Source organism: Oryzias latipes, chromosome 10 (assembly GCF_002234675.1).
Source record: "Oryzias latipes chromosome 10, ASM223467v1".
Classification (NCBI taxonomy): domain Eukaryota; kingdom Metazoa; phylum Chordata; class Actinopteri; order Beloniformes; family Adrianichthyidae; genus Oryzias; species Oryzias latipes.
This window is the reverse complement of record NC_019868.2, coordinates 20,432,713-20,458,797: the sequence shown is the minus strand read 5'-3', so window position 1 is coordinate 20,458,797 and position 26,085 is coordinate 20,432,713. Positions and strand designations below refer to the sequence as shown.

Sequence of the window (26,085 nt, the reverse complement as noted above, 5' to 3'; positions counted from 1 at the left end):
ATACTTCAGTCCCACATAACAATTATCTGTATTTATGGATGTGAGTGATCGTCATTTTGGTCAGAGAAATGGTCCGTTTTATTGACAACCTAAATATAGCACTAATTTTAAAACTTTTCCAGCATACCAAGCCAGAGTTTAAATATACAATTTTTTAATGAAAGCAGTTGAAATGTTATGATAAACAGATTTCAGTCACTGTACTGGTACTGGTCACTGAGCCTTGTTGGGCTCTTTTTCACACACACACAGCTGCCAATGGTTTCCCCACGTTGGTTTATGGGGCGCCTGAGCAGTGGCGTAATGCATTTGTTTTGGGGTCTGGGTCACACACAGACACTAAACCACCTCACTGCTCCTTGTTATTCTGCTGTCGAGTGATGGAGGCCGAAGTGCGTTTCACACCTGAGAGTTTTAGCAGTAAACCACCAGCTGTGGTTTAGAGAGTTTGCATGTCGTGTCAACATTGGTTTCCTTGACGGGCGCCCACAATTCAAAGACAATCATCTTTGGTGAAGCGGAGAATGAAAAGTACAAAATGAATTCATTTTGCCTGCGTGGGGTTGGCCTCTGATTTACAATGGGGATGTTCATTATGGAGAAGCTGTGCTGCAGAGGTGTGTTGCAATCAAAGGAAATGATGAAAGAATTAGTGTCAGCAGGCCCCCTAGAGGCTTCAGACATTAGTGCAGCTTTGTTCAATGCATCCATGTGGTCATTTTCTTAGCCCCATCAGCTTCAAGTGGAGCCTTTATACAAATCAGCAACACGAGCTGGTGGTGTCACATGTCATCTTTAAGTGTTCCTTTTGAAAAGGATTCCCCAACCGTCTCCTCTCCCCAATGCCCTCAATTCATGATTGGCTCCTTGTGGAAGCAGAATTGTTTCACCATTAAAATGTTAGAGTATTCCTTGATTTGAAAAATGTCCCATTTGTTGTAGATTTTCCACCAAATTCTATCTGCTCTTGTCTTGTCTACTTTTTTATAACATGATCCAACAAATAATGATGTTATAAAGTTATAGCATTTAGTTGGACTTAGAAGATTCTGTGCTCATATATGTGTCCTATATAAGTGATTAATAATAATACAGTTTTGTTCTTTTTTATCACAGCAAAAATGTATTCCACCCAGCTGCCAACGAATTCCCTTCATCCTGCGAATATGACACTGCAGATCCACAGGTTCTGGGTGATTTGATATTATATTGACTTTCACAGCTCTGGTTTGTGAATCCCTGCAGCGCTGTCACGTAAAACGTGCTCATAAATATCCCTTTACGAGGCCAGTTTTATGGCAAAAGGGGGACTTTTGGTGGACACTCCCCTAAAACCTTGGACGCGGATTTCTGCGCCTCTGATTGGCTGCGAATCCTCAACCGACAACACCTGCTTAACTCCTTCATCCAAATTGACACCCGGGGCTCTGAGGAATATAGGCAACATCCCTTCCAGCTCATGCATTCAGTCCCACAGCTGCCCCATAAGACACAGAGTCGCTGCTGCGCCCACCACAGATCCGGGGTGAACCCTCGCACGCTCACACCGCCGGATCCTTGCTGGGAATAGAGGCGAGATGTTGGTCAAGCTGGCTGTGGCGCTGCTGGTCCTGTCCGTGCTGGAGCAAGTAGTAGGATTGGATAATATTGATTTTCACGACAGTCCTCCCGAGAAGCCGGTGAGCCAGAAAGGGCGCCTCTCTCTGCAGAACACAGGTAATAGTGTCATCACCGCGTGTGGAATGGTTGCTGCAGCTCAGCTGCTGTGGGATCTGTGAGTGGGGTTTGTCCGGACACGTGTTTCTGTGGCTGCAAATTAAAGCTTGCAAGGAGGGTACGTTCGGACAATCCACGAAACGCACCATTTTTTTTACTTGAATACACACGTTTCTTCACAGGGCGACGCTTTTCTAGTTCCAACGAAAGGGGATATTTTGTCAATACTCGCAGACAGAAATCCAATACGTTCGTAAACTATTAATAGAAAGGCACAAGGTAAAAAGGCTTTGCACACGGCAGCACATCTAGGTGAGCGTGCGCGCTGGTGACGCTGTGCGCGCACCTTATAGGTCCATTATCCAAAACCAAAATGATTTATTCCTTGATTGATTCCACTAAAATGATCTTCTTCAACTGGTATTGGGTTGTCTGCAGGTTCGGCAGGTTAGCAGTAACCGGTATAACTATGGTGATGGTGGAGGTGATTCATTTCACCTTTCTTCACGAGGCTGCGCGTAAGACCACAGGGACAGGTGTGATTTGTCTAATTGACACTAACATTACGCGGGAGCGCAGCCTTTCCAGCAGAAAACTGGATTTGATTTCGGCCTGCCATGTGTTTTATCCCTATAGACAGACAGCGACCAATCTGTCTGGATTTTTTAAATCATTCTGGTGGGAGGAATTAACGAAATGGGGACACTACACCAAAGCAGGTTTCGCAGCAGAGACCCCAGTAACACAACTGTGTAATTTAATGCGCGTTGCGGCCGAGCTCGTACGATCCAAGCACATTCCCGTGATGCCAAAACAAGCATTGCTGACAGCGGCTCACTTTTCCTGCGCACTAAAGTTCAGCTACGTGCATACAAACCCCCAAATTACACCCCCCCCCCCCCCCAACAGAGCCCCTTTGTTGACAAGCAAAGATTTCTTGGTCATATTTAATCCTTGAATTATTACTTCAAGATTAAACTCCTTTTACGCAACCGGTGCGCAATTCCGCAAACGTTTGCGCTGCCATCAGATCAAAAAGCCTTCCGTCTTTTTTTACTACATTTTTAAATAAGCAACTATTGATGACCTGTTGGTGTTAAGTCTAATCATAAGTTCTTTTTAACTCTTCCTATTGAAATGAGAACAGTTGAGGATTGCAGAAGCGGGGTGAGCAGCAGCAGCTTTGGCACCTCTCCAGTTCCTGCCACATGATATTAAATGTGTAGAATCAACTTTCCTTTTGCAGCCTTTGCTCCTATAACACTCATTGTGAGTAATGGGCATTAATTATTAAGTAAGTGATGTCACTAGAGGGATTAGCCCGCGTGCAGGAGATCACGTATTCACATGTACTTACATATTTCCGGATTTTTTTTCCTTTTACGCTTTTTTTTTCTCTGTTGCTGCTGTTGCACCCCTAATACAGCCCCAGACAATGCACAGCACGAGGGACATGTTCATGCACATCTAGTGAACAGGAATTAACTGGATTTGTAGTAGTAAAGGCTGTATCTGCAATGCACCATCCCATCTCAATGCTAGGCAGTGCAGATGAACTGTGGTGCAGAGTGACTTTGGAATATCTGTCACCGAGTGTTATACTGCAGAAGCCCCTAATCCTGGGAAATAAGACCCCACATACACTTCCATCCTTTTTTTCCCTCTCTTTTACTCGTGAGTCAAGAAGAGTCCCAGCTGAGTGACTAGTACGTGCCACATAACCTCTCAAGTGGAGTGCTTTCCAAAAACAATCAGGGTTTCTGCTAGTGAGAGATAAGTTTCCTTGCTTAACCTATTCTCTATTTCCAGCTGAGATCCAGCATTGCCTGGTGAATGCCGGCGACGTCGGTTGCGGTGTGTTTGAGTGCTTTGAGAATAACTCCTGTGAGATACGAGGGCTTCAGGAAATCTGCATGACGTTCCTGCACAACGCTGGCAAATTTGACTCTCAGGTACTAAGATGGTCTGCCTGTTTGGGTTTTTTTTTTCCTCACACAAGGTGTAACCAGGGGCAAAATTCCTCTTCCTTTTCCATGCTCGACTGCTCTGCACTCATGATGCATTTTCCTCAAATCGTATCTTTCAATTTTTAGAAGTTTGTACACACATAAGTTGAATTTTTTCCCCCATTATTTGGAGGTAAACTTGGCTTTCAGTGGCCTGAAATGTGTCCTGTTAGACCAGGGGTCACGAGCCAGCTGGAATGAAGCCCAGTTAGCTCTCTTTTCATACATAGCGGAAGCTGACATTCTGCCAAGACAGGCTCGACTGGGGTGTTAATATGCCTATATGGTCACATACTAGGAATTTACATCTTTGAATGACTAGAACTCTTTGCATTAGAAGTACACGGTTTAAGTGGTAATTATGTCTTCAAAATGTAGTCAGAAACTTCTAAACGTACCAAAACAATCACGACGAAGTAAAAGGAATTCCCACAGCAATCTGGGACAGTTATTTTTAGGTTCTTGAAATGATGCAACAACGCAAAAACCTTCCAGTAACTTTGTCTCTGTGTGTTCTTAGGGGAAGTCCTTTATCAAAGACGCTCTGAAATGTATGGCAAATGGCCTACGGCACAAATTCAGCTGCATCAGCAGAAAGTGTGTGTCCATAAAAGAGATGGTGTTCCAGCTTCAGAGAGAGTGCTACATCAAACACAACCTGTGCTCTGCTGCAAAGGAAAATGTGGCCGTAATGGTGGAGATGATCCATTTCCAGGATCTTTTCCCTAAAGGGTGAGTTTGGCTCTCATGCTAGCAGGATTCCTCTGCTTTTTCAAGTCCCCCCCCCCCCCCCCACACACACACCATCCCATTTATTCTTGTTCATCTCCCAGGCCTTAACGTATTTTACTTCCCAACATTAAATCACAGGATTCATGTATGTAACCCGCCTCTCTCTGCCCAGTCCATATGTGGAGCTGGTGAATATACTCCTGAGCTGTGGGGAGGAAGTGAAGGAGGCGCTGACGAGGAGCGTCCGCCTACAGTGCGAGCAGAACTGGGGGGCTCTGTGCGACAGCCTCAGCCTCTGCTCCTCCTTTGAGTCGCCTCCTGCCAGCACAGCTGTTGGACATCACCGCCACCCCTTGCCTTCTCACCTCGAGCCGGAGCACGCTCGCCCTCCACGGCAAGACAAAGAGAAAGTCGGTAAGGCGGGCTTTGGCACTCACCCACGTAATCGCAGTCAGGGATCCCGACGTCAAAATTTGGAAGCTGGACTGGTGGCTGAGCAGGAAGACCCCAAGGCCACCGACATCCGGAGGTGAAAATTCAAGAGAATACCTGAAGCTCAACAACATTTGAAAGCCACACTTGCAGACTTGTGCACACCTCACACATACATTTGCTCACACATATATCACATATACATGCAGACAGACTGAGCAGGAGGAAACAAGCGCCAACCTTTCCAGTCCTTCTTCCGCCTCTCCAGTCATTCCAGCAGCCCCACACGGTAAACTATCAGGGTAATTGGGGTATAGCTCATACTGTTACGCCAGACTCTAGGGCGCAGTTTCTGTTTATTCTTATAATGAATAACAAATGTAATTGTCATGATCAGATCAACTGTTAGGACTATTTTGGCTCTAATATTGCATTTCTCACACTTACTGTAAAATTTGATTATATTTGTATTATTTATTTTTTATTCTTTATGCAATGTTAAAATATCAAAATGTAAATAGAAATAAACATTTCTATATTTATATAATCATGTATAAATATAGCTTCAACTTGCAATATTGATATAGGATAGGTGGCCCTGTGATGGACTGGCATCCTGCCTCCCACTACATGACAGCTGGGATAGGCTCCAGCAACCCCACCCCCCCAAATAAACCCTGAGCAGAATGAAGCGGGTATAGAAAGGGATGGATGGATTTAGAATAGATGACATGGAACATGTTCTCTCCACAGTATTCCACCCATCACTTGTTGGTTTGTAGATATGTAAGATGCACAAAAGTGAGAATGTGTATTATAGCTATAGATACTTGACGATTTAAAAACAAATTGTGCAGGTTTTGTCCAGTTCTGGCACATAGGAATTTTAGTGCATGACGGCTGTTAAGCCAACAAACTTGTGCATTCTTAAAGTGAAAGTCCACTTTAAAGAAGATGAAAATGTAATACTACGAAGAGTCATTTTCACAGCTGTACGCATTGATAGGCTCTTTAAAAAAAAAAGGTAAGATCATGTGAATTGGAAAAAGTATGTAACAAAGCAAATGTAGTTTTTTGGGACTCTGTTGTTTCATACACTTTGAAATGTGTCACTTTAATGCAAAAATGATTGCACCCATCTTTGACATTGTTTATAGAGCTTTAGGAACTGTCTCTGAGGCATTACAGGTCATTTGTACGTGCTTGTTTTCAGGAGATGATGCTTCTGTTCTCACACAGTAACTGAACCGACGTAATGCATTCTCTTTGAGCTGGTTTTCCATTTATCTGTAAGCTACCAGTTAGAGGCAGCCAACAAAGGCTGTTTTGAATTCAAATGGAAAAAAAAATCACAAACATAAAGGTGCCTAAACTTTGTCCACAGTGACCGCTTCTCTGTGAATTAAGTAAAGGGGTGATACTTTATTATGGGGAGATTTACTGTTGAGCTATTTTTATGATGGTGTTGAGCCACAAGTCTTAGATTTTGCACTTTGGATTATTGTCAGTTTGTGATGGACTGCTGCAATCTGAGGAAAACGACCAGATTACCAGTGTATTCACCCTCCCTGAGCAACCTGGCTTTCCTTATCACTGACAGCACTATGTCCTGCATGGCTCCTTAGGACCAGATTGAGCCCCTTTCTGTAATCGAGCCATGTTACCCACGCCTGGTGCCCCAGCGGACAGGAAATAGGTTTGAAAGAAACCTTCCAGATCTCTGGCTGTCTTTAAATTGGTCCCTGTTTCTCTCTAGTCTCTTACTTGGGTCCCAATGTGAAGGCCTGTTATTTGTTAGAGCTACAGGCAACACAGCGAGAGCCCAGGAACTGGGTTACGTCCACACACGGGGGCTCTGGCACTGTTATTCTAAATGTTATATTTACCGAGGCCACCAGAGAATTCCTCTGGGTCACAGCCAAGAACCAATATGCAGGGAGTTGGAGGAGAGGAGCAAGAGGGAGAGGGACCCGCTCAACATCCTTAGTTTTTTTTTTACGTGATCATTCACTCTTTCTTCTAATGGTACTTCTTCTTTTCTTCATCTTTTAAGTCAGAATCACACGTTTTGGACCTTTTCCGGTCCGTGACATGCTTTAGCTGTAGACGTTCAGTGTCTGAGTTTATTACACCTTTTGCTTAGGTGTGCTTGGTGCAAAAGGCAGACAAAAGTTGAAAGTGTTTCTTCTCTTTTTCAGATGTAGTAATGTCCAGCTGATTTTTTTTTTTTTTTTTTTTTTTTTTTTTTTACTCAGACATTTAGAAAATATTACATGTTAGACTTTCAGGCTTATCTTGTCTTTTTTTTATAATTCTTTTGTGGACGTTGGGATATCCCAACACAAGACATAAGCTAATTCTCTTGAGAATGTACTGTATGAGTGTAAAGTGACAATCTGTTCAGCTCTCTGTCATAAAGATTAACGTGTCTTTTTGTAAAAAAAAAAAGTAGCTTGAATAGCTTTTCTGTATGGGTTCAGAGATAAATAAAACTAACCCTGTATTCCTAGTGCTTAATTGTTATTTTAGTTGTGTGTTTTTGTTTTGTTTTTTCTCTGAAAACTCAATCTCTGATTGTCTGGACATTTGAAACTCAGTAAGAAGACATTATTGGGTATATCACCCAATTACATGTTTGGCCTCTTAAGTTCAGATGTGTCTGCTTACTATTAAAATATTTTGTCATAAAATATGTTGTGTCCTACAAGATGGTTTTTATTTTCGAGTGAACAGACTTCTTAAGGAGGCAAAACCTTAACACAGCTCAGAGAAAGGCAGCCGCCGTGTCTCAGGTGTACACGCTGGTTAAAAGACACCGTATTCTCACTTAACGTTCCTCCCTGACAGCGAGGAACAGGCTGTGTTTAAAGTTTCAAGGACTAGAAATATCCTGCCGATTGAGAGGCCTCAACCTTTACGTCAGCAGCTCTGGATTGTATGCAATGCGGGAGGTGGGTTGTGGGTGTCAGTTTTTATGAGTTGTCCCAACAGTGTTCATTGCCTCACAGGACATTAAATCTGTGCTCTGCTTTGAAAGGGAAGCTTCCAGCTGGAGTTTGGGGTCTCAAAGTCAATACTGAGACAGGTTAGGTACAAAAAGTCACACTCGTGAGCCATTTGTGGGGGGCTTGTCACACAAAATCACTTTTGCATTTTATTTATTTGAATTTTTTTCAAGGTCTACATATTGAAAGGAAATGTACACAACATGTCATCGTGGCATACCACACTGCCTCTGAGTGTGCAGTCCTGCTTTGCGTCATGTATCACAATCCAACAAATCATCCCTGAGTTTGCAATGATGAGAAATAACCACTGAGAGGCGACAAATCTTCAAAAATAGTAGGCGATGCAAGCAGGTTGACTCTCAAAAATATATGTACAGAAGCTAAAAGAGAATTTAAAATCTATGCTCCAGATGTTAATAGATATAGTTGTATTCCTTATTGTTCCTATAATTATAGGAAGCATATGGAACAAAAGCATTTGATAACTCTGTGGGGAACAAAGATCATTTCCCTGTAGATGCTGGCTCTTCTATCTAATAAACTGTGCTCAATCAGTGTTTATTGTTTTTTATCACAACGTGTTCCAATGAAGACATCTGTGGCTCCCCAATGGATAAACGTATGCTTTTTGGATCCTAAGAAGTCAGCCAAATCTGGTTTGTACTGGTGGACGAATAGGATGTTTGAATTGTGCAGATAAAGCGATAGCTTTCAGAGCAAGTGATGAAAATATGTGAACTGCATCTTAGTTTCACAAACCCATGAAACTGCAGCTGCTTCAACATGCAAACTTACTTTAAGTAAGTGTGTGTTTTAGAAACTGTATAATTTTATTATTTTAATTACCTCTGGACAATTGAGCTATCCAGAAGCGCAGACTTTACCTCGACAGCCAGATGCAGAGGTGACCACAGCATTAGAGTAATTGTAAATGTTCATTTTGTTCTATTTAAACAAGATTCACCAAAATAAATAAAATTGTAAAAAATAAAACTCTTAGATTTAAATCCACGTAGGCTTGAATGACAATATGTAGGACATAACAGTGTCATTTGGTGACTTCTTACCTGATTGTTCAAACCTGAAAAAAGGGAGTGTGGAATAAAAAATAATAAAAATTCTGTTGCTTTTGCTGAACATCAGGTGCGCTCCATGTTTTGTGTATAGAGAGACAGTCCTTGGGTAAGTATCCCTGCTTCTCTGCTTTGGATTTACATTCACTATGGCTCCAAGACTAAATGCTACTTTTCTGTCTACCACATGGTATTTATCCTGTTCAGGGGAATATTGTTTATCCCTGCTGCTGACATATTTCTCTGGAGAAATTAAGATGTGCTACTTGATAGCAATTTTGTCCTTGAGATACAGTGCTGTTGTATCTGGAGCTATGGGTATAAGTTATGAGAGCAGTGTTTTGCTTCAAGGTGCAGCATATTTTTAAAAGTAAGTATGCTATGTCGTCTTATTACATTGAAATTACAGATTACTTTTCTAATCAAGGGCAGTTTAAGGATCTTGCCGAAGGACACACTGGTGGTCTAGCCAAGGATTAAAACCTCTGACCAAACTACTGACAGAGAAGATATTCAACACAGTGAGCTCCAACCATCTTATAAGAACTACAAAAAGCATGAATAGCTATCTTCTTCTAACCCATCAAAATCTGCATGCCTTTCTGGGAGGTATGTCCCTTTGCAGAATGTGCAGTCCTGTTTCATGAGATCTTTCTTTTCCAGTGGTACTCCAGTGTAAGATTATTAGTAAAACTATATGGAAAAGTGTGATGGTCGGATGTTGGTCTCACTGAGCTCTCAGAAAGCGTGTATGCAATGGCTGTAAATGTTCCTTTTCTTATTTATAAATGCAGAGGTCTACAAAGTTAAATATTGCTTTCTGATTTGTAAGTTAAAGTAACATGAGGACAGAATTCCCCATAGGACAAACTTTCCCCATCAATTTTGATTAATTCCATCCTGTAGCTTTAAACAGATTTTAAAAGACCCACCCCGATAAAATTCATGTTTTTGTGGTCTTTTTTTTACATGTTCTTTTGGCCTTTTTCCCATTTCGTAGAACACGTATTAAGAAAATTCAACTCAAAATTGCATTTCTGAGTATATCTTTATTCATTTCGTTGTAAATCAGGAGCAGATGAAAAATGGAGTTGGAAAAAGTTTGTAATTATGATGTAAAAGTTACTACGGCAAGCCACAAGGTCCCCGGTCTGCCCCATTCTGATGCATCCACTTGTAGGTGACGTTCATGTTCGTCTTTGTTCTTATCGTCTGAGCTGGCTCAAAACTGTACGACTGATAGCTACAACATTGCTTCACATTTTTGTTGCATCTTTAATGTTTGGTTGGGGGCTGTAAGCTAGCGGAAGAGAGTGTAAATAGATAGATGATGGGAAGGGGCGGCTTACTCCATGCCGTCAGTGCCGTCCAGAACTCGGAGGCAAATTTTGAAGGAATTACTGTAGCTCCGCAGAAACTATGTCCTAGAAAACGACACAGGATTTTTCATTTGGGCTAAAAATGACAAAAATTAAGAGACCACAGAGAATGCTATGAAATAAGATCAAAAGACGATTGGTTTTACAAAATCTAAAGCTGATTGAACACTTTTCCTGTTTTATTTATTTTTTGTTAAGAATAGGCATCATCTGCTGATTCTAAATCTGAAAATACAAAAACAAATGCCCAAAAACCTGTGTGGGATTACGCTTTAAGTTGTTTTTTTTTATTTGCCATTTTTACATGTAAGACAAGTACATTGAAATTTTTCTTCGGCAGCTCTCAGGTCAGATCACTATCCGTTGGAAAAGACAATGCTTTGTGAAACTAAAAAATTACTTTGATCTGAGATGAGCAAAAACAAAAAACAACATGACATTAGTTGGTTGGTCTCCCAGCTTGTGCAGACACGACAGTGGAGGTCTGACAACATGGAGAAAGGCTGAACAGCACAGAGAAGCTGTGCATCTGCAGAGAAACCTGAGATATCTGGCCTCAGGCACTCTGTGAATGTCTGTCCTGTGCTCTAGAGTGAACTAATGAATTAATGACTGAGTGCCTCAGTTACATGGATGAATCATTGAAGAACCATTTGGGGAGAATATGTTCACCCCACTTTTTGTCTCCTGGAAGACCTCAAAAAGACAGATGTCCTACATTTGGGCGAACTACATCCTGTTCGAAGTGTTTCTGTATCATGTGCTTTGAAATCCTAAATCTACCCGCTTATCTCTCAAACAAATTGAACCTCTGCAGTGCAGCTGCTTTCACTGGGGAATACAGAGTGAATTGCTTTTAGGAAAGGAAAATGCTGACTCACCTTGGAAAGCTTATGGCATACATAAACCGAGAGGATGGAACAAACCATAGAGCGCATGAATGACACCGTGCCAAAGCTTTCTGACTCACTTGGGAGATGCTGGCGTTGAATATTTAACATCATGACCAGCTGCTTGTTACCTCTATGAAGAAACCTGAAAGTCCAGATCCACTGTTGTGTTGTTAAACCACCCCAACAGGCCTTGCAGAGAACTGGGTGGGGTGATGCGCACTGCTCCATGACTACAAATGAAGGCAGCATCTGGTTTGAGAAACTGAAACACACTGCGTTAATGACTCTGAGTCACTGTGCAAAGAGCAAACCATAATCCAAAGACTATGTTAGTGGTAAGTCAAACCAAGATGAGCGCAAGCCACTCTTACTTTTGAATGGTTTCTAAAAAACAGTTTGTCTGCTGCTAAGTATTTGTTCAGCGTGTTTGGAACAATCATTCTGAAGACAACAGGGCACAGCCATTAAGATGCAATGTTTTAGATTGATTTCAAATGAGTCTTCTTTGGACCAGCTAAGTTGGGTGGGTGTCAGTTCAACCTGTGAATGTGTTAGTTTGATCTCACCTGATTCCAGGAAATTTGCAGAATTACCCCAATCAAAAAGTTGTCTATTTAAGTGTTCTACACTTTTAGCGTATACTAAAGGTGAGGCAAGATACTTAAAGTTTACTTTTTATATACTATCTATAATATTGTAAAATTTAAATATTCCAAGAAGTATTCACTTCTTACACTACACGTACTTGGGCAACACTCATACTGAAACTCAAGTATCCTTAACAAAATAAACCTTAAGTGTACCACTTTTTGCTAAAGTTACTTTTAATGATATATTACATTTATATTTAAGTAGAGTCACACAAAGTTAATACTAAATTAGTTAAAATAAAATAAAAAATCATTGTAGGTTTTATCTTGATTCTACTGAAACTATAAAGAGGCATTATTTTCAAATATGTCATTTTTTGGCCTTGTAATCATCCTTTAGCAAAATGCAGTACCATTAAAGTTAATTTTATGAAGTATACTTGAATATAAGTATGAATAGAGCAAGTGTAGACCATGTACATGTAGTGTAGGATGTGTGCTGAATACTTTTCAAGCTAAATTGCAATATATTAAGTTTACAAATTAGCATATAAAAAGTAAACTTCAAGTGCTGCCTCACTTTTAGCATAGACTAAGTATGCTTGCAGTACACTTAAATAGACTACTTTTTACTATACGTACATGGGCTATTCTCATACTTATACTCAAGTATCCATAATAAAATACACTTCAAGTGTACTACTTTTTGCCAATGGTACTCCTGATGGTATAATAAATGTATATTTTTGCAAAGTCCCACAAAGTTAATGACTTAAAACAAATAGCAATAAAAAAAACATTGCATATTTTAATCTTGATTCTGCAGAACCAAAAAAAGAGGATTTCAAAAAAATGAGATTTTAATCATCCCTTAGCAAAACGTAGTACACGTTTTTTGTATACAATGTATACTTAAGTATAAGTCTGAATATAGCAAGTATAGGCCATGTACATGTGTAGGGGTATACTAACTCTTTTAACTAAATTTGAACATTTTAAGTCTATGAAATTGGCTAAAAATAGTATATAAAGAATAAACTTAAAGTAGACTGCCTCACTTTTAGTATATAGACTAAGTATACTTGTAGTACTATTAAATGGACTACCTTTTGCCAAGGAATTTCATGGTGATATCACAGCACAAATGTAACCAGCATGAAATGAATAGTTCATTAATTCTCTAAAAATGGTGGCATATATTTTGAATGGAATAGCTATGCAGTCTTTGTCATTGATTTTGGGCCAAATGTGTCCTTCAGTCTGTCACACAGGGTGAGGTTAACATTTGTTTAGGCAAATTAATTCTTCTGTTTTCCGAATGAATGGTTGCAGAATTGAAACGTGGCACTCAAAACGTTCAAGTTTTGTTTATTTTTTAATGATTATGATTAGTATGTTTTAAGGGACGGAATGGGTTTAGACTCACTGAGTCATGCCATAAAAGGATATATATTCTTAGTACTGATGATTTCGTAGCGTCCTTATTGGGGAGCAAATGAATCTGCCATTCATTGAGAAGGATCGCTGTAGGACAACCTCCACGACAATTATCCAATCAGATATCGGATTCTGATTAGGGTGGGCGGGGTGTCACAGGGAAATCCTTGCGCGCAGTGGCTGGTGGTTGTCGGTGAAGGCGGGGCTTGTAGACGGAAGTGTTTCCCGACTGGCCCAGCTGTCATCCAGAAGAGAGAAGAGACCATTTACACCGGCTGGTTAGAGAAATGCAGAAAAAAAGGGCAAAATGCTAAAATGTGGTAACATCTGAACGATAAGGTCATGACGCCGAACTAAAGGTACCTACAGCGCACATACAACCGAACGCGCGCGCGCTTCGGCTTGCGAGGGACTAGCTGAGTCTGCGTCGCGTTATTTCGAGATGTGAAAAATGATGACAAGGATTCGTATGCTCTGTGTGTGACATTGAACGTACAGGACGCGAAACAGACGAGGTCGTTTAAAGAGCCATGCGCTATTTCGAACTTGTCACGGTACGGATAATGTTACGCTGCCGATAATGGTGCTCGGCGCTCGCGACACCTAGACTTTGAAGGAGATGAGTTGGCAAATGTGCTAGAAAACCGTCTCTGCGTGTGTCGGCTAGTCTCCTAGCCTAGCGCCTCGGTGAAGGGAACTACCCTAGATTTAGAACAGACATGAGACGTCATCAACATTTCCCTGTATTTAAATGCTTATGAGGAGATTAGGCCGGGGGGGGATTGAGAAATAAGTCTGTATATGTTGGTGCCTTCACCCGTCAGGACGCTTAAATGTCTCGATGTAAAACACTTCATATTTAACAGTTGTGTGGTTATTTAAAAAGGCACATGGAAGGTGACGGAGCAGCTGTTAGCTTGCTGCTAGCTGTGAAATGACCTTTTCAGGCGTCACCCAGAACCTTTTTATTTGCTCTGTTCTGGTTAGGTTGGGTGTTTTCCGTCGTTGCCTGACTGCTAGTGTTATATTTCACCCAGGCCTCCCATGGCTAAGCCAGTCAATGATTTAATCTCATTGATTGCATCACAAGACCAGGCAGGGTGCAGCTCAAGCACATTCACTCTTTTGGGGAAGCTTATCTCGAGCAGAGCTGGGTAAAGTATCCAAATATTGTACTCGCGTTACTTCAAAAATAATATTACTGAGGTATTTACTGTTTTGGTTTTCGTTTAAAAAAACAATTTAAGCATAGAATTTACAGTCTAAAATGGAGAATATGTGTATATATCCAGACTTTGAAATATATTTTAAATAAAGTCACTATTTAGTTCAACAAATCCTTTGCTAAATTATAAGTTAAAAAAAAAAACCTGTCTTCCTCTGTTGGAGGTCTCTCCAAGAGAGTTATTATTAAATATTTGTGGTTAAAGAGTTGGGTTTAACCTTTTAATTTTCACTTTGCTGTATAATAATTACAAACAGCAAGTGTTATGTCTGTCTCTAAGGTTTTTTTGTTTGTTTTTTTACACATTTTAACAGACCCACTTCAACGAAAATTGTGTTGACGTGTTTTTGTAGCATTTTTCTCATGATGGAAGGTATATATAAATAACATTAGAATTGCATTTCTGAAAATTTCTTTATCCAAATTGTGGTAAATAAGGAACAGACCGAAAAATGTTGTTTGAAAAAGGTTGTAGTTGTTGCGCAAAATCTACAATCGGAGGGCCACGCTCCCTGCTGCGCTCCATTCCTATGCATCCACTTGTAGACGACGTCTTTGTTTTCCTCGTGCGAGCTGGCATCTCACTAAACTGTACAGCTGGATAGCTCCAACGTGGCTCGCCATTTTTGTTGCGTAGGTCGTGTTAGGTTTGCAGTGTGAGTGGCTGTAAGATGGCAGGAGAGCATCTGTGCCAATGGTCCCGCCCACAGGTGCCAATTTGTAATGAATTACTGCAGCTCTGCAAAGGTTTTTTTTTTTTTTAATTATTTTGGCTAAATCATACTTAAAAAACCACTGGGAATGCTTTGAAAATCAATTCAAAGATGACCACAGTGAGTTTTTAATTACCCAACATGTTTTGTTTCAGTAAACCTCTTAGTCTGCGTACACACTCTGCAATTTTTGAATGCGCCTTTCACCAATGGTGTTCACACGGGACAAGCAGGGAGGGGTGGCTTCTTCTTTTTACTAGCGCATGTCCGCTACCTACAGCTGAAAGAGGCTTCATGTCAAATGTCCAAGTGGTGCAAATCTCATGAATATTGCTGCTGGCATTTTCTTTTACAACCCTTTAATCAAGTTGGCTAGAAATCAGTTTAATTCCTTGTCAGATTGTCAGTGAATTCTTTTCTATTTAAATTTTAGGTGAAAGTCATCGGTGTAAGCCAAAGGCAAAACTGAACATTTACTGGGGGTTCTAATGGGGGACTACGGCTTTGGAGTGCTGGTGAAGAGTGGCAGTAGCAATAAACCTGCTTTTCCTGTGAGGATCCCTCCTCACCTTCAGTCTCATCTCCCCTCAAACCCTCCCAGCCCCCCTTCCTTCATAAACAACAGCTGCTCCACCAATGGGGGCAGTGCCTGGCTGTTCCCTCCTGTAGCCCAGCACACTAACATGCAAGATGAGATTCTGGAGCCAGACAAGTCCAAGGCTTTGGACCTCCAGGATGTGCCAGAAAAGCCCCAGGTCCAGGCACACTCTCAAACCTTGTCTCCAGGTCAGCCAGAGTCTGGCGGAGGCCTAACCGAGATTGAAGGGGCGCTGGCAGAAGATGGCTCCTTGGAGAAAGGTTCCATGGAGAACAGCGGTGGAAAAGAGAAGCTGAGGATGGAGTCCCCAGTTCTGAGCAGCTTCGACTACCAAGACAGCCTGGGAATGGGCACAAGCTGTGCACAGTCCACTTCTTCCTCATCTTCCCTGATCAGCTTTAATAACTGGTCCCCTGCTGTTCCATCCACCCAGTCTCCTGTGGTTGGTGAGGATGTTGGTGGATTCCTAGGTCCAGCTGGCACAAATGCCAACGGACCTCCTTTACTCTTCCAGAACTTCTCTCCCCATCCCTCCCCTGGCTTTGGAGGTAGTTTCTCTCCTCAGATCGGACCAGTCTCGCAGCACCATCCACCCACACCTCATTCTCAGCACTACCACCCACACAGTCCCGGGGTCCAGCAGCACCGACACTCTCCAGCTAGTCCCCATCAACCCCAAACCTCCTTCTCTCAACATCCCCATCGCGCTGGACCATTCAGCCAGCTTCCCCACCTCGCTACTTCCCAGAACAAATCCCACTCCCCCTGGGGAAGCTACCAAAGCCCCTCCACCCCCACATCCACCTCTTGGAATCCAGGCGGTTATGGGGGCTGGGGAGGCACACAGGGCGTCCGAGATTGCAGGCGAGGCGTAGGTGGAGGGATGACTGGCCATAATTCGATATCTCCCATGAAAAAGTCTTTTCCCAACAACCAGGTAGAGACTTAAACGTTCATAATTTATGGCATCCTATCTTTGAAATGCCAATAAACTGATTAAAAAAAAAAATATATATATATATATATATACAGCTTCCTTCACAGAAGTTCCTCCGAAATAATTCTGGCATCAATCAGAAGGGCTGGGTAGAGGACAACATGAACCGCAACGACAATGTTTATCCCTTTCAGGTGAGAGAACGCATACAATAATACATTCATTGCCAACAAAATAACACAAGTGCAAAAAAGAAAATCTAGTTTCTACATTTAGATTTCATGTGAATTTGGTAAAAATAATCAGAGCTCTTATGTTAAAAATTCAGTGCGTTGGGCCAAATGATTATAATTCAGTTAAATATGCATATCTGTGTCAAATGAAACAAATATGCCTTTTACTAGAACAGGATACTTGCAGTTCTGCCTACTTAATGAATGAATTGATAATTGTGTTTATTTGTTGGAGTCACATCTAGATGGTTTGGTTGAATGGAGGCAGTCTTATCATCTGGTCTCATCACATGTTCCCTTTTGTTCTGATTTAAGAAGTCTTGTGCTCCTCTGTGGCTTTTCATGGCCCAGTCCCCCAGACCCTCAATAGTTTAATTATACTTCTATTGCTTGAAGAAAAGTTAGGATTTACTCTGCAATTTTGGTTTCTTTCTTTAGTGTTTAAACATTAAGTTGAAAAATCCTACTTTGAAGATTTTTTTCCATTTATTTAAATTGTTGGAATTGTTTTGGTTATGTAACAAACTTAAGACTATACTTTTCTCCATTTGCAGTTGTGGGAGTCCTGAAACTGTTTCTCCAGAGGTTTTCACTGGGGTTTTTCCTCAGGAGGAAAACATAACCAGTTAAGCTAATGGTGTTCTTTCTGTTTTTCAGCCTGATAGAACTCGACCTTTTGATGGTTTCAGCATGGTCTCTCTGGAGAACTCTCTGATTGATATTATGAGGGCTGAACAGGATTCCTTAAAAGGTTGGTTTGCTCTTTAAAGAATTGGAAGGTGACATTTTTGCACACTTTCCTCTTTATCTGCTGGAAAGTATATGTGATAAACAAGCAGTTGATAATGTTTTTGGCTTTAATATCTTTGTTTTTCACAAGCACATCAACAGGTTTTGTAACTGCTAAAGGCACGATAATAAACAGGGACTCAAAGCCGACAAAGTCGCACATTTTAATTAATTTCTGTGACTCTGCAGAAACTGTCCTAAAAGTTTTGGAATTCTGGCTAAAATGCCATAATCATAGTTAACAAAAACCCACAGGGAAAAGCTCAAAAAAGGATCAAAGTGGGTCAAAAAAAAGGACATGAATGAATACAGTCACAGTATCTATTGTTTTAGGGAAGAATGAATACAGATGCAGGAAACTCCTAATGGTTCGGAATATGGATCTCACATGTAACACATTTCTTAGATTTGGAATGTAAGATGCTTGTAAAATACAAAATTTGTTATGGAGAATTCTAACTCTACAATTGATTTAAGCAAAAAAACGACAGTATTTTTTATATACTCTTATTGTGTAAATAGTGCTTGATTAGCAGGGCAGACTGGGTAAAAAAAAAAACCCAGTTGCATTTTATCAGCATCTTATCTTACTCTCAGTGCGGTATTTCATGATTTCCAGAAAAGGCTTTTAGGAGAACCAACGTCTACAGAAAAGAGCATCTGGAATTCTAAGAAGTTAGTTTCCAAAGAATCATCAGATTTCACTTTGCTTTGCTTTAGGTAAACTAACTTTAGACCGTTAGTCCTTAAGAACATCAATATACATCATTATTGGACTGATTTCTTCAGTTATTTATGCAGAAAATGTGGACAAAATGTATTTCCTAACAGTTTTATTCTGTAAAATTGTTACTGCCTACATCCAGACCAGCAAATAAGTGGTAAAGCTCAAAAATATTATCCCCTTTGTTTTCGACTGAAATGTCTTTTTATGAAAAAGGTAGAGTGAATGAAGGTAAATTTTTTGCCTATCCCACATTTCTTTGAATTTGTTTTTTTTTAAAGAAAAAAAAAAAGCAATGTTTGGGGTTTAAACTAAAATGGTTGAAGGTGTGAGTAAGTGAAAATATCAAGTACATTAAGGGATAATGGGCAGCTTTTGGGGGGAAAAAAAGTCCCAAATGCTTCAACCTTTGTTGTAGACAAAACAACAGAATGGGGATAGTACTGTTTATCTCTGGCACTCCTCCCAAACAGCTGATTAACTATTTAAACTAGTGCTGTATTGTGACTGTCTGTGTGACTGTATGTCAGAAGGGATTTATACACCCAAAACATCTAATCTTAAGCCCATTTAATAATTAGGTATATTGATGGTAAACATAATTTACATGTCGTGATTTAAAGCAAACCAGATCAAAATGTTGTAGTGTTTGAGAAAAGCTTCCTACTGGCTCCACTTTTACTATGGGGGCAGGTATTTGCCCCTTCACTGGTGATCGAACGGACTTGGTGTAATTGATCGTCACCAAGGGTTTCCTAATTGGGTGAGTGATCTAAGGATTGATTCCCCAGTGCTGGCACAGTATCAAAGTGTTCTTGGACAAGAACCTGAACCCCCGATGTTCCTTTAAATAGCAGGGATGACTGCAACTGTGCGTACAGAGTTTATTTGCACTACAATTTGCAAGTAGTATATTCAATTAATTGCGTTGGGAATTGAAAAAATGATGCAATCTGTGATCCACAAACCACTCGGGTTTGTTTTTGTTAATGTACGTCTGCAGTTTTCTGGAAACTTCACTTATTTAATAGTTTTTGTTCATATTTTGCTGCTAGAATCTGGATTATTGAAGGATTTTAAATAAAAATAAAAGCGAACTAAATAGAAGTTTTGTGTCAAGCACAGTGGTGGAAGTGTAATGACTCAGGCTTGTTTTTAAAATCACTGTTTGGGGGGAAACCATGTTGTGGAATTAAATATTCAATCCTCTATCTAACATTGATCCCAAGCAGTCCAACAAAGTCGGCTAACAGGCCAAAAATCCAGTTATTGCAGCGACTCCATCAAAAATCACAACTCGAGTCTAAAAGGTTATGAGAGCCCAAAATGGCTGAGCTTTGAGGAGCAGCTTATTGAGCAGAAGTGATGTAATTACCAAAGAACGGCTTTGTTCTACCTGCTGTCCACTAGCTTGATGCTGTTTGCTATATTCTTCTCTTTTATGTCATTCTATGATTATTTTTAATGAACTGTTCACCCTTTATTTTTCAGAATTTTTGTAATCTCAATAGGAATAAATTGCGCTCGCTATCACACAACTGTTTAAACTTAAGCATGACGGGGAATACTTAATAGCTGTTATCAGGTTAGAACCAAGCAGTTTTTCTGTTCCGGTTTTCTGTTCTACTCTAAAATTTTAAAGTAACCTTAATGAGCAATTGCTATGTTTGGTAGTTGACAAAGGGGAATAACTGTAAAACGGTAAAGTTAAGCATCCATTTATGCCAAAATTGTAATCTGTTAGCTTTTTTCCCCCTCATATCCATCAGGTCGCTACAGCTTCTCTCACCAGGGTGGAGATGGGCCTCTACCTATGAACGGTATGTAACGTTTAGGGCAGGACTGTAGTTCAGTCCAGGTCTTGAAATGATTGTCTCACACATGGAAATGTTTTTTTCCTTGTGAAAAGCATATTTGCTGGCTTTGATTTAAAAAAAAAAAAAAAAAGAAAAGAAATATGTAAAAAAAATAAAACCAATCAAGATCTACATGGGTGCCATGTGACTACCTAGAAACTGCAGAGGAGCTTAGATTGCATACTTCTGATTAAAAGTGGCAAAAATCTTGGTTACAAATCAGGTACAATGTTTGTGTTTTTCTCTTCTTTGACTTGAAATCAGGCTTTCTTGTCACTTTAAGTTTAAAACCATTTTCCAGGATCAAAATTATTCTTTTTCTCCGCGATGCAGGTTTGTTTATACAAAAAAATGCACTACAAATAAAATCAAGTTTAGACATGAATGCTTTTTTGAATTCTTCCTTCCTGCTGATAAATTAGATGATTCATTTCAATCCCTGGAGGTTTTTTTGCACACTATTTTTCTTTTTACATCTTTAAAAAGATAAAACTTTAATAACATTTTGACTTTTTCCACATGCAGCAAGAAGTTATGGCAGAAGACGAGGTAAAGTTTGTCTTAAAAATATTTCTTGAAATGTTTGTCACAGCTAGTAACTTAGTTTTACAAAATGTCTTAAAACTGAATAAAATTAATTAAATTGAATTTCACTCTACCTACCTTTTCTCTATTTCTTATCAGAATGATGGACGTTTTTCTGCTTGTTTTCCTCATCAGGCAATTCATCCCTGTTCCCTGTGGAGGACGAGCGTTCGTTTGCAGAGGATGAGTCGGTTGATCAGGGGCTTGCTGGACTCGTTTCAGCCCACTGCTTCCCTCACCTTAACGGTGAACGAGTGGAGCGGTATTCCCGCAAGGTGTTTGTCGGAGGGTTGCCCCCAGATATAGATGAAGGTGAAGAAAAAGAAGCTTTTCAGTCTCATTTGATGTTTTCATCGGAATTGCAAGGATTGTTTTCTCTACTTTATTGTTGTTCTCCTTTGGAGAATTGATGTTGATCTGTAAAAAAAAAATATATATATATATATATATACATTTTTCTTTTTCCTCAGATGAAATTACTGCCAGTTTCCGTCGATTTGGTCATCTATTTGTAGATTGGCCCCACAAAGCAGAGAGCAAGTCTTACTTTCCACCAAAAGGTAAGAGGAGCATTTTGTTGTTTTTAGTTTGGATCGCTGTGTTCACTCATGGTTCTGACTGCAAATCCTTTGCAGGGTACGCATTCCTGTTGTTCCAAGATGAGAGCTCTGTTCAGGCCCTGATCGACGCCTGCATTCAAGAGGACGGCAAACTGTACCTGTGTGTCTCAAGCCCCACCATCAAAGACAAACCTGTGAGTGTGTTTGTTTATTCTGTCTTTCATGCTTAAACGGGTACAATATTATATTTGATTCAAGTGTCAAAAACTTTATTCACGAAAGTCTCAAATCCAGTCTTGGTTTTGTAGGTCCAGATCCGGCCCTGGAACCTGAATGACAGTGATTTTGTGATGGATGGATCTCAGCCTTTAGACCCAAGGAAGACCATCTTTGTCGGGGGTGTTCCTCGCCCCCTACGTGCAGGTATCCAAAATGGTGGCTCTTGACGTTTTTAATGCGTTTCCTCTTGACATTGCCTCACCCCCATCTGTCTTTAATTCTTCTTTTAGTTGAGCTTGCCATGATCATGGACCGTCTGTATGGGGGAGTCTGCTACGCCGGGATTGATACAGACCCTGAACTCAAGTATCCAAAAGGCGCAGGGAGAGTCGCCTTCTCTAATCAGCAAAGCTACATTGCAGCCATTAGTGCCCGATTTGTGCAACTGCAACACGGGGAGATTGATAAACGGGTAAGCTGATCTGATGCCTACAGCTCCGCTCTGCAATACGAGTGAATGCTCATAAATTATGAATTTTCTGCCATTACAGGTTATTGTATTTTGTCTGTTTTATTTGCTAACCCATTTTTTTTATGGTTCTGTTCTCAATTTCCTTCCTCCTCCAGGTGGAAGTGAAGCCATATGTCCTGGATGACCAGCTGTGTGATGAATGTCAGGGCACTCGCTGTGGGGGGAAGTTCGCTCCTTTCTTTTGCGCCAACGTGACCTGTCTGCAGTACTACTGTGAGTACTGCTGGGCGGCCATCCATTCTCGGGCCGGACGGGAATTCCACAAGCCGCTGGTGAAGGAGGGCGGGGACCGGCCGCGACACATCTCTTTCCGCTGGAACTGAGGCGAAAAGAGCCGCCGCACGATAAGGGGGAGGGACCAAGAAATTTGGGAAGGAATTTGGGCTATGATATGAAAAAAAAAAAAACATGCACTTTTCCTTTAAGTTAAAAAAAATATTAATTTATTTTTATTTTTTACCTTTTAAATTGGGACTTCTAAATGAAGTAAATACAAAGAAGAGTGAAATCCCATTTATGTTTTGACTTTAGGTGTGCATGAGCATTTATGGATGCATTGCTTTTTGGGTTTTGATGTTTTCTCTTTCTTTACTTGACTGTACTTTTTTGTTTTTAGTGTTAGCTGGCTGAGCTGCTTTTGTTTTGTTTTTGTTTTTTTGTCAAGAGTGACATAAAATCGAAGTGAGATGCATTATATCTACATCAGTATACAAACGTTTTGAAAGTCGGGGTGGCTTTTTCTTACCTATTTTTTTTTCTTGCAGGATTGGAGAAAATCTTTACCAATTTACCAAACATTGAGTGCAAATGGTTTCTAATGGATGAGCTTTTCAAACAACCTAATGTTGACAAAGGTGGAGGAAAAAAAAAAAAAGATATTCTCCCTTCAGTTTGGCACACACTTGTAGATTTTCTTTTTGGCATGAACAATTTTTTTTTTTTGGTTTATTTAAATTCTTTGTAACCAGAAAGGGCAAACCAAAGATTGGCCTAAACACACACAAAAACGGTCACTCATCTGAGGGTTTAAGGATGATGTCCTCATGTAACAGTCGGAGGAAAGGCTGGAGTTTTGGTTTGTGGGTTTCAGTGATTAAAGACACAGCCCTCAGGGCTCAGGTATTGGCAGTAGTATTTATTCATTTTATATTGTCAGGGATATTGGCACTGGAGGCTAACATGCTAACGTAGTACTAACCTAATGGGAATGCACAGTCTAGTTTCCCTGAGCTGTCCTCATAGTGTACCACTGCACGCTCTACTGTGACTGGAGCTTCTATCACAAGTCTTGTGGTTGGATATGGTAGTAGCAAAAATTTGCTGTCACAGAGATAAAAATATTATTTTATACATGGCCTGCTGTTTTTTGTAAAGTGTTTTATAGCTGATTATTTTGTCATGAACATATAAACATTTATTATGCACTACTTTTTCTAAATATTTTTTTCAATAGTCATTTTAGGCACATTTTTCACAAATGGGAGAACTCCTTTTGCAATACCTCATTTTTTTTCACTTGATGAAAAATAATTTTGTACCTTTGTTACTAAAAGATCTGCATTTATGGTAAGCTTAATTTAAAAGAAAAAAAGAGATTAATATAATTTTTAATTAGCTTTTATATATATCTAAGTTCTGGTAAATCTAAAAATTGTCTGGTGCATTGGTGTGATTCTGTGAAATAAAAAAAAAAAGAAATGGTCATATATGGATTATCCTCTACTAATAAACATAATCACAGGATCCTAAGGCATAACGAGACCTTTCTAAAGTAATTTTTTTTTTTTTTTGGTAGTCTTGAGAATATAACCCGACTCTGCTCCTATAGTTGTGTTTAATAAGATTAGGGTGTTGGCTTTGGTCAATGTGAAATCTTCCTCTCTCTGATTGGAGTGAATATCCGCTGTTTGAATATTTAGATCCTCTTTCTGAGACTGCCTGTAACTTCTACTTATTCTTGGCATGCATAAGAGATAACAAGACTAGTGATAATGCAGGACCTAATGTAATGCACTAGATCTCCTTTTTTTTGTTTTGTTCTTTTTTGTTTGAATTTCCTTATCACTTCGAGATCACCTCTCTTGTAGCCTCTCCTCACCCGATGGAGTCTGCCTTTCTCACACAGACTTGATGTTTATGCAATATACACCGTGGCAACACTTTGGATGTGTTTTGTAACGTAGAGGACACTCTGTAGGAACAAGTTGAGGCAACTTGATCACTTTTGACCCCATTTGTGATGTGGCATGCTTTGGGACATAACCTGAATGTGATTTAATGTTGCAAGTTAACTTTGAGCCATTATGTGCAATACTTCTTCTTTCCAGAAACAGCTCTCCGCAGTGTAAGTCATTTGATCCATAGAAATCATGCAGTCTTGGACACTTGTTTTCCTGTCGTTTATACTGATGTCTCTCAAAAAGAGGAAAAAAAATATCTGAATTTATTTTTTAACATTAGTTTTGTGCTTATTTACTTATTTTGCTACTACCATGCTACTGTGATTGAAAACATTGTATATACTAGGTCGATAACGTATGTATCATTTGCTATATTTTCAATTGAGATGTATAACTATTATTTTGATCAGAACCTTTGTTATATTTTTTTGGGTGATGTGTTTAACTTGGTAACGTGTCTAGTTTTTTCTAATTGCTGTAATGTGCTCCTCATTCTCAAATGAAAAACAAAATAATCTGTTAGTATTGCTTCATTGCAAAATTTCAATAGTTTTTACTTGAATGCTGGGAAAGGTTATATTTATTGACTTTTTTTTTTTTTACCTAAAATTTTGATTTTTATCAAGTCATTTCACATTTATATGTAAGTTTGAATTTTTATATATATATTTTTTTCTCCCTGATTTATTTACGCTACAATACAGACATCAGTTTTTATAGTCAGTTTGTAGTACTGAAGTAAAATGGAAATCTAACGTCACGTTTTCATTTGCTGCCAACTGTTGGTAACCTGTATGCATACATTTGAAGTATTTGTAATGTAAGATGTTGAATGAATAAAACAGATGTGAGAAAAAGAAAATTAACTTCATTTTTTTGATTTTATTTTTTCAGTTTAGGAAAGTCTTTGCCACCTTACTGAATAGGTTTTAGTCATTTAAAATGTGGACCTAAAACCTCTGTGTCAGTTTTTTTGCACATCTGGTGAGCTAAATCAGGTCAGAGCTATATATAGGCTAAGGCTTATTTTTGGTCTTAGTGGAGGTTATTTAGCTCACACACAGCTCCAGTCTTTGCCCCCATCCAGTTTAAGATGAACATGGCTTTTTAAAGAGGAGATCTGCATTTAAAAAGATCAACTGCACATGAAAACATAATGAGGGTCTTATTAAAATATTACTTTTTAGTTCGTAACGTGGTTTCCGCAGTATTCCTGTGTTTATGAAGAAAACTACACATTTCTGAAATGGAGGTTTTCTTTTTTATGGAGTGTTTTCAAAATGGAAGCTGAAAAGTACGCCTCAAAAAAGGGAAAACAAATAATTCAAGTGTTTTTTAAAAAATATTTGAAGTAGTCTGCTAGAAGTCTAATATTGAAAAAAGGGGAATTACTTTACAGATGAGAAAAATGTTTGTACCCGCTAGCTATGGGGCTTATGCTTCATAACAAGTTGTTTTTATAAACAAATTATGTTTTCTTTCCCATTTCTGGGGTTTGTTTTACATAGTGTACCGTACAACCTCACTGAGTGGTTCAAACCCTAAAAGATTTACTTGAAATATTAATTATTTCTTAAAAATCTGTTTTATGACACATACATGAAGAAGAAAAAATATCAGCAAAAAAGGTTAATTAAAATGATTACTTTTGTTAAAATTTGTATCTGT

The 26,085-nt window shown here is 39.5% G+C and overlaps 2 protein-coding genes across 5 annotated transcripts; both read left to right on the top strand.

Annotated features, from left to right (window-relative positions):
* Window positions 1-1,467: 1,467 nt before the first annotated feature.
* Window positions 1,468-7,578, top strand: stc2 (stanniocalcin 2). The gene is made up of 4 exons (XM_023959319.1): window positions 1,468-1,716; window positions 3,526-3,668; window positions 4,243-4,454; window positions 4,627-7,578. Exons 1-4 carry the CDS (start codon window positions 1,578-1,580, stop codon window positions 4,985-4,987), a joined length of 855 nt encoding a protein of 284 aa, XP_023815087.1. The 5' UTR covers window positions 1,468-1,577; the 3' UTR covers window positions 4,988-7,578.
* Window positions 7,579-13,480: 5,902 nt separating this feature from the next.
* Window positions 13,481-25,279, top strand: LOC101160327 (cytoplasmic polyadenylation element-binding protein 4-like). Of its 4 annotated transcripts, XM_023959316.1 has the most exons (13): window positions 13,482-13,625; window positions 15,638-16,739; window positions 16,835-16,933; window positions 17,630-17,723; window positions 20,255-20,305; window positions 20,867-20,890; window positions 21,062-21,238; window positions 21,397-21,486; window positions 21,562-21,680; window positions 21,795-21,909; window positions 21,996-22,177; window positions 22,333-22,450; window positions 23,002-25,279. In XM_023959316.1, coding segments are annotated over exons 2-13 (2,118 nt in total). In that variant the 5' UTR covers window positions 13,482-13,625; window positions 15,638-15,692; the 3' UTR covers window positions 23,004-25,279. The 4 variants fall into 4 exon arrangements, with proteins under 4 accessions (XP_023815083.1, XP_023815084.1, XP_023815081.1 ...); XM_023959315.1 differs by having other exon boundaries at window positions 13,481-13,625; window positions 16,847-16,933; window positions 22,333-25,279; XM_023959313.1 differs by having other exon boundaries at window positions 22,333-25,279.
* Window positions 25,280-26,085: the final 806 nt, after the last annotated feature.

Bases quoted from the DNA above. Each gene is read 5' to 3' on its own strand.
- stc2 (XM_023959319.1), top strand. From the start codon at position 1,578: ATGTTGGTCAAGCTGGCTGTGGCGCTGCTGGTCCTGTCCGTGCTGGAG. The intron at 3,669-4,242 runs GTACTAAGATGG...GTGTGTTCTTAG, and splicing joins CTGGCAAATTTGACTCTCAG to GGGAAGTCCTTTATCAAAGA. The intron at 4,455-4,626 runs GTGAGTTTGGCT...CTCTCTGCCCAG, and splicing joins CAGGATCTTTTCCCTAAAGG to TCCATATGTGGAGCTGGTGA.
- LOC101160327 (XM_023959313.1), top strand. From the start codon at position 15,693: ATGGGGGACTACGGCTTTGGAGTGCTGGTGAAGAGTGGCAGTAGCAAT. The intron at 17,724-20,254 runs GTTGGTTTGCTC...CATATCCATCAG, and splicing joins TGAACAGGATTCCTTAAAAG to GTCGCTACAGCTTCTCTCAC. The intron at 21,910-21,995 runs GTATCCAAAATG...TTCTTCTTTTAG, and splicing joins TCCTCGCCCCCTACGTGCAG to TTGAGCTTGCCATGATCATG.